The sequence below is a fragment of the Mastomys coucha genome, unplaced genomic scaffold, assembly GCF_008632895.1.
Source record: "Mastomys coucha isolate ucsf_1 unplaced genomic scaffold, UCSF_Mcou_1 pScaffold5, whole genome shotgun sequence".
Taxonomy (NCBI): Eukaryota; Metazoa; Chordata; class Mammalia; order Rodentia; family Muridae; genus Mastomys; species Mastomys coucha.
The window spans coordinates 53262038-53276130 of NW_022196911.1; the positions used below are offsets into that span (position 1 = coordinate 53262038).

Here is a 14093-nt window from a genome sequence, read left to right on the forward strand (position 1 = left end):
TTTCTTTTTAATTAAGATTTTACTCTTTAAGAGAAGTTTTAGTTCCACGGAGGGAAAAGAAAAGGTAGTAACTTACACTGCCTCTTTACACATGCACGGTCTCTCTCGCCCATCACCAGCGTTCCCCACCAGAATAGTGAACTGTCTCTGACATGTTGTGCTTAAACAAGGTCCAAAGACTGCGTGACAGTTTCTTCCGGTCACAGTATTTTATTAGATGTGACCTTAGCAGATGTTTTCTCGCAATCTTGTCAGTGTCCTGGTACTCCAGGCTTTTATAGAGAAGCAGTAGAACTTATTTCTAACATTCATTTCATTTTTTAACTCATGTATATGTGTGTTTGTCTTCATGTGGATACGTGCATGTGAGCGCAGATGCCCTCAGAGTCCAGAAGAGGGCATCAGATCCCCTGCAGCTGTAGTCACAGGTGGTTCAGAGCCACTTGAGCTGGGCATTGGGAACTGAACTTGGTTCCATGTAAGAGCAGCAAGCATCCTTTGCTGCTCAGCCCATCTCTCCAGTGGGACTCTATTTTCTGCTGTTGTATGTGCGTCCCCTTTCAGCAGCCCCACGCTATCTCCCTGTCTTGCAAGGTATAGTGACTGCTGTGTTTATGTGGCAGTGGGGATTGAACCTAGGACTTGGTGCAAGCTAGGCAAACTGTGTGCCTCTGTGTAATACCCTAGCTCTCCAGGGAGTCTTAGAGTCAGAGGGTGTCACAGGGCTGCAGTATGGTGGCATTTCTCCTTTTGCTTAGTACATGGTTCTATGTTCCAAATTTACTTTTTTTTTTTTTAAATAATGAATTTTTTTTTCCAAGACAGGGTTTCACTGTATATCCCTAGCTATCCTGGAACTCATACTGTAGACCAGGCTGGCCTCCAGAAATTCACCTGCCTCTGTCTTCCAAGTGCTGGGATTAGAGGCATGTGCCACCACTGCACGGCTAAAATAATGAAAATTAAAAAGATGAAAAAATGATATAGTCTAGAGAGTTTGGCTTGAGAAATCAGATATTGCAATGAATGAACAATCTCTTGAGGAAGCAAAGCAGCCAAGTCCTAGAATTATCAACGAATTGTGCAGGGAAGTGCTCCCAGTCCTAGCATTAGCTAGGAGAGCAGCTTCTGCCCCACCTGCACAGTGGAGTGCCTGTGATGTCCTAACCTTTGACCTTCTTTCTCACTTCTGCCTGCCCTCCAGTGTCTTGTGTACCCACAGCCATGGGTCAGTCTTCTTCTAAACCTGATCCAAAGGCCCGCAGTATGGCCTCCAGTTTTAATGAATTCTTCAAGAATTTCAAGATGGAAAGTAAAATCATTTCTGAGGAGACCATCAATTCATTTCAGTCACATATGCAAGAAGGAGACATACAGAAGGCGATTTCTGTAATCAACGCTGCCTTGACAGACATTGAGAATGCCCCCCTGAACATTGCTGTGACAGGGGAGACGGGGGCAGGAAAGTCTACGTTCATTAATGCCCTTCGGGGAATAGGACATGAGGAGAGTGGATCAGCTAGGAGTGGACCAGTGGAGACAACCATGGCTAGGGAGAAATACACCCACACTAAGTTCCCTAATGTGACCTTCTGGGATCTCCCTGGGGTCGGGTCAACTAATTTCAAACCAGGAAAATATCTGAAGAAAGTGAAGTTCCATGAGTATGACTTTTTTCTTATCATCTCAGCCTCTCGCTTTAGAGATAATGATGCCCAGCTGGCCAAAGCAATTGGAAAAATGAAAAAGAAGTTCTACTTTGTTCGGACAAAAATTGACAGTGACTTGTGGAATGAGGAGAAATGTAGACCCAGGTCCTACAATAGGGAACAAACCTTGGAGAATATTCGAAAGGACTGTGTGGAGAAGCTGCAGAAGGCCAAAGTAGCCTCCACTCATGTCTTCTTAGTGTCCAGCGTTGAGGTAGCACAATTTGATTTTCCTAAACTGGAGTTCACCCTTTTGAAAGAGCTGCCAGCACACAAGCGCTACATCTTCATGCAGTGCCTCCCTAATCTTACTGAGACTGCTATTGATTGCAGAAGAGATGTCCTGAAACAAAAGATCTGGCTGGAGTCACTGAAGTCTGGAGCGTTGGCCACCATCCCCATGATGTCATTCTTCAATGATGACATCGAGGAGCTTGAGAAGATCCTGAACCACTACAGGACTTGCTTTGGGCTGGATGATGAGTCACTGGAAAACATAGCCAGGGAGTGGTCCATGTCTGTGGAGGAGCTGGCGTCCACCATGAAGTCACCCCATTTGCTGTCAAGTGAGCCGAATGAGTCTGTGGCTGACAAGCTGGTGAAAATCCTGGAGAAAGTTTTTGCTGTCACTGGCGGATTCATAGCCACTGGCCTTTACTTTAGAAAGAGTTACTATGTGCAAAATTACTTTCTTGATACAGTGACAGAGGATGCTAAAGTTCTACTTAAGAAAAAAGTCTTGGGGGCTGGCAAGATGGCTTAGCGGGTAAGAGCACTGACTGTTCTTCCAAAGGTCCTGAGTTCAAATCCCAGCAACCACATGGTGGCTCACAACCACCCATAATGAGATCTGACGCCCTCTCTCCGCTGGTGTGTCTGAAGTCAGCTACAGTGTACATATATATAATAATAAATAAATAAACCTTATAAAAAAAAAGAAAATCTTTTTGCAGGACAGTGTGGACTCTGAGTAAGGTTCTAAAGATGGAGAGAATGAGGCAGCTGGCCTGGGACTCAGGTGACCTTAGTGTTTTCAGGATGCTGGAGAGATGGCTGAGGGCATTCCTGAAGTACCCTGGCCAGGATGTGTTATCTCTTAGGCTTTGTGACCCTTGGGAAAATAGAAGGAGCAGAGTTATACGGTATGGTGGTTATGTCAGTCCTAACATGACTATCGTACAGTGTGCTAGTACAGACTTTCTAGGCATTTCCTAGAATGGAACGGAGTTTCCAGAGATGACTTTGTTTGTTTTAGACAGGATTTTTCTATGGCTGTCCTGGATCTCCTTCTCGACAGAGGGAGACTAGGCTGACCTTGAACTCACACAGAAATCCTCCTGCCTCTGCCTATTGAGTGCTGGGATTAAAGGTATATATACTACCACACCTGGAAGAAATTATTATTTCTTTTTTAAAAATTATATTGGCTTTGTGCTGCTCTGCCGAGAGCAGGCTGACTGACATCATGGTTGCTTTTTACACTTGTCACACTATGGTTCATATAACAGAGCGTGACAGAAAACAATGGGGAACCATTGCCTGAGTCACAGTGTTGGCATTTCTGCAGAGGTGCCATTACACAAGTCAGGCATGCAGTCTGAGGTTTGCACACTGAAGAGTCCTCACATGCTAACAGACGATGCTTCGTGCGTGGATCATGAGGATAGGAAATTAGAGGAAAGACACTAGTGATCGAAGAGTAAATCCTCCCCCAAAATACAGAAGTTCCTTAATCATGAACAAAGGTACTCAGTCTCCCATCCAAAGGCTGAAATGTACCTTAGCAGCCATCCCACTTTCAGGAAGTTGAACTTGCAAGTGAGATTGTAGATGAACAATTTCTGTGGTGCAGTGTTGGTGTCAACACAAAAATCGTGACACAGCCTGTAGTGTGGGCAGTGACATGGCCTCTGAGGAAATTACACATGCAGTTAGTCTATGACACTCTTGAAGTATTGCCAAACAGTGCAAAGAAGTATTTTATGTTTTGGGTTATTAGCTGTGGGACTTTGAAAGATCGTTTGCATCTAGGGATTGGAGAAATGACTCAGAGGTTTAAGAGCACATACTGTCCTCATATAGGACTGGAGTTCGGTTCCCAGAACCCATGCCAGACAACTCACAGTCCCCTATTCCTCCAGCTCCAGGGGAATCTGATGCCCTCTTCTGGCCACCAAGGGCACCTACACTCACAAGCACATACCCCCACACAGACACACACACAGACACATAATTAAATATGAAAAGAAATCCTTAAGAAACATGGACAAGCCTATAAGCAATTCAAATGTTCCTTGGTAGAGGGTGTTGCCTGACAACCCAACGAAGATGAAGAACAGCACCCATGTCTCTGTAGTCTCCTTCCTAGATGCAGATCCCAAGATGTAGACAGTGTGCCCAGTGAGTCACTGCTGATCTACGTAAATCAGGATTAAAGTATATTTTCATACATATCCTAAGGAATACAATTATTTTTTATGTTGAGTTATAGCACTGCACAGAGGAGCAGAATCAGTGCTAGATTTTACTGAATATATGGCAGCGCTTGGCACAGCTAGGACTGTGCCAAGGGAAGTGGGACACAGCTTGAGACTGTTTCTGCTAAATGAACGGGTTGATTTGAGATTCATGTGTGTGACAAGCACAGGGAAACCAAACCGTGAGATAAAACCAGCAGTGCCATAGTAAAGCTAAGAAGGTGTGGCTCTGAAATACAGTAAAGAAACTGTGAGAGAGGAAATCGGTGTGCACTGCTCCCTGTCATGAGACATGACATAGCAGCCATACTTGTATAGATTACACTCTAAAATAAAAGCTGAAAGGAGGAGCTGGGGAGATGGCTCAGAGGTTAAGGGCACTGGTTGCTTTTCCAGAGGTCCCTGGTTCAGTTCCCAGCAACCACATGGTGGTGGTTTACAACCATCTGTGATGGGATTTGATGCCGTCTTCTGGCATGAAGGAATACATGCAGTTAGCGTACTCATAAAATTTTTAAATTTTTTTAAAAAGTTGAAGGGAGGTTGTGGGGCATTGATCTGTTCAGGCAACCTGGGCCCAGTTGAGAACAGGTCTGGAACCCCAAAGCCCCAGTGGGCGATAATTTCTGCCTGCAAGGGAAGGAGTTCGACCACACCTCCTGGGTCCTGTGTCAGTCACATCCTCTCACAGACCCCTGCAGGAGATGTGTGTTCTGTCTCGTAGACAATGCCCCAAGCTCCCAGCATTGTAACTGGACCCTACCCCAAGTCATCTGAACAGAGCCAGAAGCCCCGCCTCACAATATAAGGGGTGGTTTGCCCCTCCTCTCTCCTCTGCCCTCCTCTCTTGCTCTCTTCTCTCTCTCGCTTTCTCTCTTGCTCTCTTTCTCTCTTCCTCTCTTACTGTCTTACTCTCTTCTTTTCTTGACCTCTTTCTTTGTCTCATCTCCTATCCTTCCTCTCCTTTTTCTCTCTTTCCACATGGTAATGGCTAGCTTCTTTTCTCTTTTCTATAATAAAATCTCATGTCTATGCATTGCCTCCTTTTAAGTAACGCATCACTCAGCTCCAGCATCCACAGCAGCGAGCCGGGACCAGTGACTCTCCTGCCCCTCCTAGCACAGAACAGCCATGCTGCTGCCTCTCTCTCCACCCCCCCTTCTCACCTGATTTCCAAGCCTCTCTGTGACACCCAGCATTGACTTCGGTGTACAGTGATGTGTTAGAAAGGTGGCTCGAGTCAGGACATACCACACACTAGGCCCAAACAATTCCACGTATAACAGGTTTAATTGAGAGGGAGAGAGGGGACAGTAGCAGAGAGAGAAGAGGGAGATAGAGCAAGGAAGAAGCGTTCCATATACATATATTTATATGTGTTCTGAGGTACTGGCTAGAGATAAAGGTGGGAGGTGAGATCAATGGTTCTATGAATATAGCGGCTGTTGCCCTGGCAACAGGTCTGTGAGGACCGCCTATGGGACGTCATGGGCTTCAAAGGCCCAGCTGCTAACATAGAGAGGCTGAGAACTATGTCTTTGGCTTTTCAGGAGGCCAAGGGACCCCCTGTGGCTGTCTTGTTATCTCTGCCCTCCCTTGGACTGGGACCCAGATGCCCCCCATGAGGCAGAGTGTGCAGGCAGACGCCTATACCTGCGCTGCCCAGAGCACAGGAACTCTGGCCCGGTATAAGGTCATCCTACCCTTCACCCTTTAGTTCCCTGTCTACCTGGTCCCCAGTGCCTGGTGTAGTGGTCCCCGCAGCAGTGACCGGTGACCAAAATCTGAGCCCATCAGGAGTTCTCTTCTCTTCTCTTCTCTTCTCTTCTCTTCTCTTCTCTTCTCTTCTCTTCTCTTCTCTTCTCTTCTCTTCTCTTCTCTTCTCTTCTCTTCTCTTCTTCTCTTCTTCTCTTCTCTTCTTCTCTTCTCTTCTCTTCTTCTCTTCTCTTTTCTCTCCTCTCTTCTCTTCTCCTCTCTCTATATCTCTCTGTCTCTCTGTCTCTGTCTCTCTGTCCCTGTCTCTCTCTCTTTTTAGACAGGGTCTCATTGTGTAGCCCTGGCTGTCCTGGAACTCACTAGGTAGCCAGGCTTGGCCTCGAACTCACAGGCCTGCAGTTCTGCCTCCTGAGTGCTGGGATTAAAGCTGCCACTAGTCTGACAAAGGGAGATTTTTCCTTGTCTGAAAATTCCATCAATAATTTAGACTGTTCAGACTCTGAATGGGAAAAAATAAAAGAAAAATAAAAAAGGAGGCCATGACTGCCCCTAGGTATGGTAGAGAAGGTTTATTGTAGACACGAGGGATATTAGAGGCAGGCAGGGACATCTAGGAGAGTCCAGCATGAACATGACCCTGAGCTGGGCCATGTGAGGAGAGGGGAGGGGAGAGAGGCGACCAGGAGCCCAAAGGCCAGGAGGGTAAAGGGTAGACAAAAAGACTGGGTCACCATTTGGATTATATAGGGAAGGGCAGCTATACCATGAAACAGGTATGGACTAAGGGATGCTGGGAGAACCTGGCAGCCAGGTTCACTTTGATATGATAAACATTTCACTTAGCCATTGTTCCCAGGTTTGAGACCCAACCTTCCTCCCACTCCCTGTGGAGAGCCATGCACTGTTTGTTCAATGTAAGTCATTTGGGTTCATGAGTCTATATATTTTCCATAGCTAATCACAAATATTGTCTGTTGAGGTCAAGGCAACCCCACCCCTAAGGCTTCCCACTCCTGGTGAACCCTAGCTTTGAGGATGCCACCTCTAGGGATTTCCACCAATGATAACTTTGCAGAAAGAGAGACTCAATGAAAATATTGGCATTTTGCAAAGCTTAAAGAACAAATGAAGGTTTATTTGCCTCCACCAAACCTGTATTTTTTTTTATGTCAATTATGCCTCAATAAAGTTCAAGAAAAAGGAGATGGGTTTAGACTGTGATTCTTTGCCTGTGTGTTAGCTTTCTGTTGGGGTCCCTGGTAGTATGGGTCACCAGAGGTGGAAGTTGACAGGGTGGGGTCACCAGAAACAGAGGTAGGTCTTCAGGGCTGAGGCCACCAGGGATGGGGTCACCAGGTGTTGGGGTAGTCAGGGTTGGAGGTTATCAGGGGTGGGGTACTCAGGAGTGGGATCCTAGGGGCTAGGATTCATCGGGGTGAGGTCACCAGGGGAGAGGGTTCTCAGACATGGGGTCCTCAGGGCTAGGGTTAATCAGGGGTGGGAGTCCTTAGGGATGGGGTCATATTAATCTCAACAGATGGTATTTGCTTTGTGATTAGCTATGAAAAACATACAGAATCGCCAACCCAGCAGTCTACAGTGAATACTTTGTGGTTCTCCATGTGAGGCTTCGCAAGCATCCTGAACAATCTAAATATGCCTTAAAGTTTAGAGCAAGCAGCAAGGATCTTCAGACCTAGGATCTATAGAAAGATGGTAGCCTGACTCCTGTCCTGTCCAATAGTGTCTCCCCAGTGCTCCAAGCACAAAATGCCACCCTCTCTCCCTGCAGGTCCAAAGGGTTTTTTTTTCTTTTCTTTTTTTTTTCTTTTTGATTACATTTTATTCATTGATTTTCTTTCCCTGTGAGGAGCATAAATGTGTGCCACTGTGCACTTGTCAGAGAACAACTTTGTGGAATTGTTCGATCTTGTTGTTTGTTTGTTTTTTCTGGGTGGGACACAGGAACTGAACTCAGGTCCCCAGACTTGGTAGCTTTTACCCCAAGCTAGGGATAGGGATCTGTCCATCACCCCTGTACCCTGAGCCTTCTCTTTGGCCGTCAAAGGGTTCTCACTGGCCAAATCCATAAAGGAAGGAAAGGTAAAACCAAAAACAAACCCAAAATACCAACCAACATAACAAAAAATCCCTTGTGGCACCAACCAGATTCATAATTAAAAATATCACCCAACAGTGGAAAATGCTGAGCCTCCTGAATTGGCCACTGCAGCCCAGGGCTCCGCAAATTTCCCAAAGATGTGTCCACCTCAGAAAAGCACACACTCCTGGGCCAGCATGGAAAGCAGGGGGAGGGGAGTAAAAGAGCCCCTGGCATGTGGCTGAAGAAAGCCCTGGAATAGTCTCTGGCTTGTGTCCTGTCAGGAAGGAGCTGGCTGGTTGAGACTCATGTTCACAAACATCAAAAAAGAAACCAAGCTGGCAAGCTTTAGCTTCTTGCTGGGCAACACAAGCATTTCCAGGAAAAGAAAACTGTTTTTGTGATTTCGAGACCCTCACTGAGACTTAGAGGAGGACCCAAACTTGGGACTCCTGGGCAGCTTGACTTACAATAAAATGTATTTTGATAATTCGTAATCCCATAGCCTCAATAATGAACAGCTGCCAAAACACAGAACAAAATAAAACAAAGCCTGCAGGAAGATAAGGACCACCCAAAGCGATAGCAGGACACAGGAGGGACGAAGGTAGAGGACGGTGAGTTGCTGATCACTACCCACAGAGCTACAAAGCACCTCTAGATCTCTGGAACTTAAGATACTGCATTGAGAGTAGTTATAAGAGGGCTTTGTAGGAAATGTGTCGCAAGGATGCACCTGTTTTTAACTAGGCATTTGTCCATCACCCCTGTACTCACCCTCCATGACCCACTTTACCTGTGGGTGGTCCAGGCTTTACTGTGAGTTTCTGTGTGTGGGGGTGCAGATGAAGGAAGAAAAATGTATCTCTCAAACTAGTTTGTATTGCGGGAAATATAAAAAATGAATCCACCCCACAAACTCCTCTTCCCACGGGGCCACGTTTTTGAGCTGGTACTGTTCATCCTCAATACTAAGCTCCAGCGGGTTTTTGTTATTTCCTCCCAGCAAGCTACATTTCGCTCACATGCAACACTTTACCCACTCCCACAATCTTTCATCTAAATAGCACCTATTACCTGGTAAGGAAAGCATGAGTCTTTAGGCTTTAATATCCAATCAGATTTATATAATAATAAAATAACGATGTACAAGATGCCAACTCAATAATTTTAGAACCAGATAATAAAGACAATGTTCTAACCCAATTAATCTATTTTGTAAAAACCTGCTTGGTTATATAACCGAGTGGGGTCGGGACCATCCTCATCAACTGCATCCATGATGACCTCCCTCTCCAGCTCCTGACCCTTCTTCCTCCTCCAACTCTACCTCCACCTCCCTATTCCTGTCCAATTACAGGCCCGTCACTGCCCTAATGGGATTAGACAGAGAAAATGCTACAGCAAGTCTGCAATTCTGACAGTTATCTATTCTTTCTTTCTCTGGTTTAGAGGCCTCTGCATTCAGGGCATTTCGGGAGGCTCAGTATGTGACCCAGAACCACCAGTCAGACTCACTGCAGCCAATCCTCCTGGGTGAAAGGGAGCCTTCTCAGGCCAGGAGTGTGTGAGGTTTGGGGTAGAGCTGACACATGTGAAATTATCACCCATAACTGTCAATCGGGGACATGCTCCCCAGAAACCAGCATAGCCCCTGCTTCTGCAGGGGAAATGCTACCAGGCAGAACTCCACAGGGTCACGATTCCCCAGCACAGAGCTGCCATCTCGGACAGGACCTGGACTGAGTACGGCAGAGTGTGGAACTGGGCAGCCTGATCTATGGAGTACAACATTTTTCTGAAACTGGGTTTTTCTCTTTAGACTAATCTATCTCTTAAAGTTTGGGAGAGGGTTTAAGACTGGGCTCAAAACAAAACAAAAAGTTCTCATGATCCAGCCAGTGGCTCAGCTTCTCTTTGGGGTGTATGGCCTTGTCCTCTTCCCCAACTGCTGAAAGAGCCTCTTACCTCCTGTGATGTGAGTTAATCATCTCCTAGTTGCCTGAACCCTGTCAGTTCTGGAGAGCCTGACCAGATTGCTTCTGAGGGACTATCTGGCAGGGCTAGGGATCGAGATCAGCCATGCAGAACAGGAGGGAGGAGAGGAGACATAGGCACAGAATGGTGCAGACCTCTCAGGTTAGACTATTGCCAGTTAGCTTCAGGCCCACCTTGTGAAGAAAACCCTTCTAAGAAGATACCTTATTGGGGTAACCTTGCTGAAATATTAGGGTCCCTTTTGATCCTTTAATGTTCTATAAAGTCTTTGGTAGGTATATTATACGTATTGGGTACTAGCCTCAACTCATGAAGAAATGAGTCAGGCCGTATTGGACAATAGTCCCTAGCCGGGAAAAATGCCTTAGTCCCAACCTGCTCACTATGTTCCATCTGCAGAGATGTGACTCTCAAAAACAACCCACCTCATTCATGGTTATGCATGCACACACATACACACATGCACACACAAATAGGTGTAACTTGTGGTGGCTACCTCTGTACAAGTACACACACCAGTCACCTAGTTCCTCTAAAGGTGGCCAACTTCCATCGCTCAGAAATGTTGGGGCCCCTTGCTGTTAACAAGCAGTCTCAGCCTGGTGGGGCTGAGTCTCTGCTTCTCTGCCTCATTTTCACGTTTTTTACAATTTGGCCTTCTGGACAAAGCTCTGAAAATGTAAACTCCCTTTCAGCAATCCACACCAGCATTCATGAAAGTCATGCAGGCAAGCAGAGAATTCCTCAGTTTTGAGGGGAGGTTTGGCTCAGGGGGAAGTAGAGTCTCTGTGCCCCTTAACCCAATCTGTGTCACGTCTAGCTCCTGCAAGCACCCGATCACCAGCACACAGATCAATGGAGATCCATTGTTTTCAATAACAGCAACAACAAGTTTCTTTTGGCTAAGTTACACTCCAAATTTTTGAGAACAGGGCTGACTACTCCAAGGGGCTGTCAGGGTGTAGAGGCATGCTCACCAGTTTCACAGCACAAACCTATGGGTCATTATCTAATCTGAGCATAGAGGCAGGAGGAGGAGGAGAGCTTTTCTTTGGACCTCACCATGATCTTTTCCCTTATTTTGAATTGGGGAGCAGCTGGCTTTATGATAACTGGGACCCTGAATCTGGTACTTTGTGAGGTGAGAAGTGCAAAGAGCCACCTTTGTCCCAGGACAGCAGGAGAGCAGGGAGTCAATGCCCTCAGAGCCACAGAGAGTTTCTGTGTCACAGGGAGACAAGTGGGGTATGAGTGCGGTCACATGTAGGAACCATGTCAATGAAACCCCAAATCTGTTCCATGTGGAGCTCAGACCTCCCTCCCTCACCTCAGTCATGGAGAGACACCAGGATCCTTTCTTTAGTTTCAAAGCAGGTGACTTCATTCACATGGGCCACAAGAAATGGAAGTCTCTAAGTCTGCCTGTATATAGGCACATGCATATGTGTATTTGTTCATTGTTTTCACGTGTGTCACATGACCCAGAGCATGCAGCTTCATGAGAACACCTGGGAGTGGGAACAGCATCCACATCCCTGGGAAGTGTCAGCGATGCTCTCACTGCTCAGGGCAGCAGAGCACACAGCAGGGCTGACAAGCCAGATCTTCAGTGTGTGTAACACAGGGATTCACACCTGAGTCTCTTCACATCTTGCTGAGTGAAGCCAGCAAGTAAGAGGTGATGGATTTTGAAGTGACTAGTTCCTGTACTTTTTTGGGGAGATGATCTACAAATATAGCTCCTATGTGGGTAACTATGTTTCTTTCTTTGTTTTTGTTTGTTTGTTTGTTTGTTTTTGTTTTGTTTTGTTTTGTTTTGTTTTTTGACACAGGGTTTTTCTGTGTAAGCTTGGCTGTCCTGGAACTCACTCTGTAGAACAGGCTGGCCTCAAATTCAGAAAATCCCCCTACCCATGGCTGCTAAGTGCTGGGATTAAAGGCGTGTGCCACCACTGCCTGGCCGTGGGTAAGCATGTGGAGGAGGTACATAGTCCTGGTTCCAGGATGAAGCACTAACTCTATACTGCCCCAGCTGGAAGCCAATTTCTGGGTAAATGGCTTCTTCATGAACAGGCTACATGTGCTCTGCATAACCTGTGTCCATACACTGCATCTGCTTATTCCCATTTCCATGGACTTTTATCTGGTGCCCAGTCCATAATACATCATGTCAGTCAGAGTCCTTCCCAGAAATCACTGGCTATACTCATTCTTGGGAGGCATGCTTGAGTGTCCACAGCTCCCGAGGTGGAATGCTGGGATCATTAAAATGTGAGAATCTAAAACATCTTCTAGAAGTTGGGGACCAACTCTACTTGGCTCATGCAGACACTGCCTTTAGAATAGGAAATGGAAACCCCAGTGCCAGGGGACTGAGTGTGTATTGTTTATAGCAGCCTCCTTTCCATAGGCTTTGAGGGGAAACAGAGTGGGTAGGAGAGGGGGCAGGGCCTCTAGCTGTTTCTAAAAAAATCACATTTACAGGAATTGGGGTGTGAACATGGGCTCCAATTGTTCCCGCCCTTCCTCCCTCCCTCTCTCTCCTTCCTCCTTACTTTCTCCCTCCTTCTATCCCCCTTCCTTTCTTTCTCTTTTGGGACAGGGTTTCTTTGTGTAGCTGTAGCACTCCTGGAACTTGATCTGTAGACCAGGCTGGCCTGGAACTCAGAGATCCTCCTGCCTCTGCTTCCTGAGTGCCTGGCTTGTTTAGATTCTTAGGACACTGACATCTCCCTGTGGCTCAGCAGGGACAGCAGTCTGTTCTTGTTCTTGCTCTGGTCACTGTCCTCAAGCAGAGGCTGGCTATAAAGGCAAAGGGTAGAGAAGGACACAGGTGGATAGTGATAACCATGCTGATGTCCCCTGGTGTGGCGAGTGTTCCTCACACAGAGAGATCACTGGGAAGCACAGTGGTCCACCTTTAGATATCAGGGAAAGAAAGAGGCTGGCCCTATGGTCTGTCATACCTTCTTTGTACATCATCACCTGTGCACACACGTGGAGGCTATAGGACAACCTTGGCTGTTCCTCAGAGGTTCTCCACCTTGGTTACTGAGGCAAGATCTCTCACTGTAACTGGGACTTACCAGACAGGCTAGGCTGGCTGGCCATCAGCCTATCTCCATCCTGGAGTTATCAGCACATATGCCTAACTTTTGATGTGGGATCTGGAGGGTTGAACTCAGGTCACTGTGTTTGCACAGTAAGCCCCTTCCTGACTTCATCTCCCCAGCCTGTCAATCATCTTTTGCCCAAGTTTATCCATCGGAGACACTCCTGTACAAGGGCATCTTGCAGTGTGCTACCTGCTCTCATTTTCTGAGCAAGAGACATCCAGAGTGGCAGAGACACTTAAAAATAATCTCTCGTGCTGGTGAGATGGCTCAGCGGGTAAAAGCACTGACTGCTCTTCCGAAGGTCCTGAGTTCAAATCCCAAGAAGCACATGGTGGCTCACAACCACCCGTAATGAGATCTGACACCCTCTTCTGGAGTGTCTGAAGACAGCTACAGTGTACTTATTTATAATAATAAATAAATATTTGGGCCAGAGTGAGCAGAGACTGAGGGAGTGGGGTCTACAGGAGTGACCAGGGTTGACCAGAGAAAGCAGAGGTGCTAAAAGTCATTCCCAAACAACCAGATGAAGGCTCACAACTATCTGTATAGTTACAGTGTGTACTCATATGCATAAAATAAATAAATCTTTTAAAAACATCTCAAGATACACCTCCCTGCCCCTCCATGACAACAGAGTCCTTTCTCCAAGGTCCCTCCTTTTCTTGACCCCAGGGACATTACCCCACAGATTCCTACAGTAGAACAGGGCTCTAAAGGGCTGGGGAGATGGCTCAAGGTTTGAGAGCACATGTTCTTGCAGAGGACTTGGTTTTAATTCACAACACCCCTATGTGGCTCACAGCTGTCCATAACTCCAGTTCTAGGGGAGCCAACAGCTTGTGGTCTCTGTGGGCACTGGGCACGCACATGATACACGTATACATGCAAGCAAGACATTTATACGCACAAAAAAAGAAGTAAACCTTTTTTAGACATAGGGTTTCTCTGTGTAGCCCCAGCTGTCCTGGAACTT

General features: G+C 46.5%; 1 protein-coding gene across 2 annotated transcripts in view; it reads left to right on the forward strand.

Moving 5' to 3' along the window:
• The window catches only part of LOC116077685 (T-cell-specific guanine nucleotide triphosphate-binding protein 1-like), an 8318-nt gene extending 5770 nt beyond the window's left edge, over window positions 1–2548 (forward strand). For both annotated transcript variants that reach the window (XM_031352396.1, XM_031352395.1), the window contains one exon: window positions 1205–2548. In XM_031352396.1, coding sequence (XP_031208256.1) covers window positions 1205–2472 — 1268 coding nt within the window. In that variant the 3' untranslated portion in view covers window positions 2473–2548. The remainder of the gene's footprint in view (window positions 1–1204) is intronic.
• Window positions 2549–14093: the final 11545 nt, after the last annotated feature.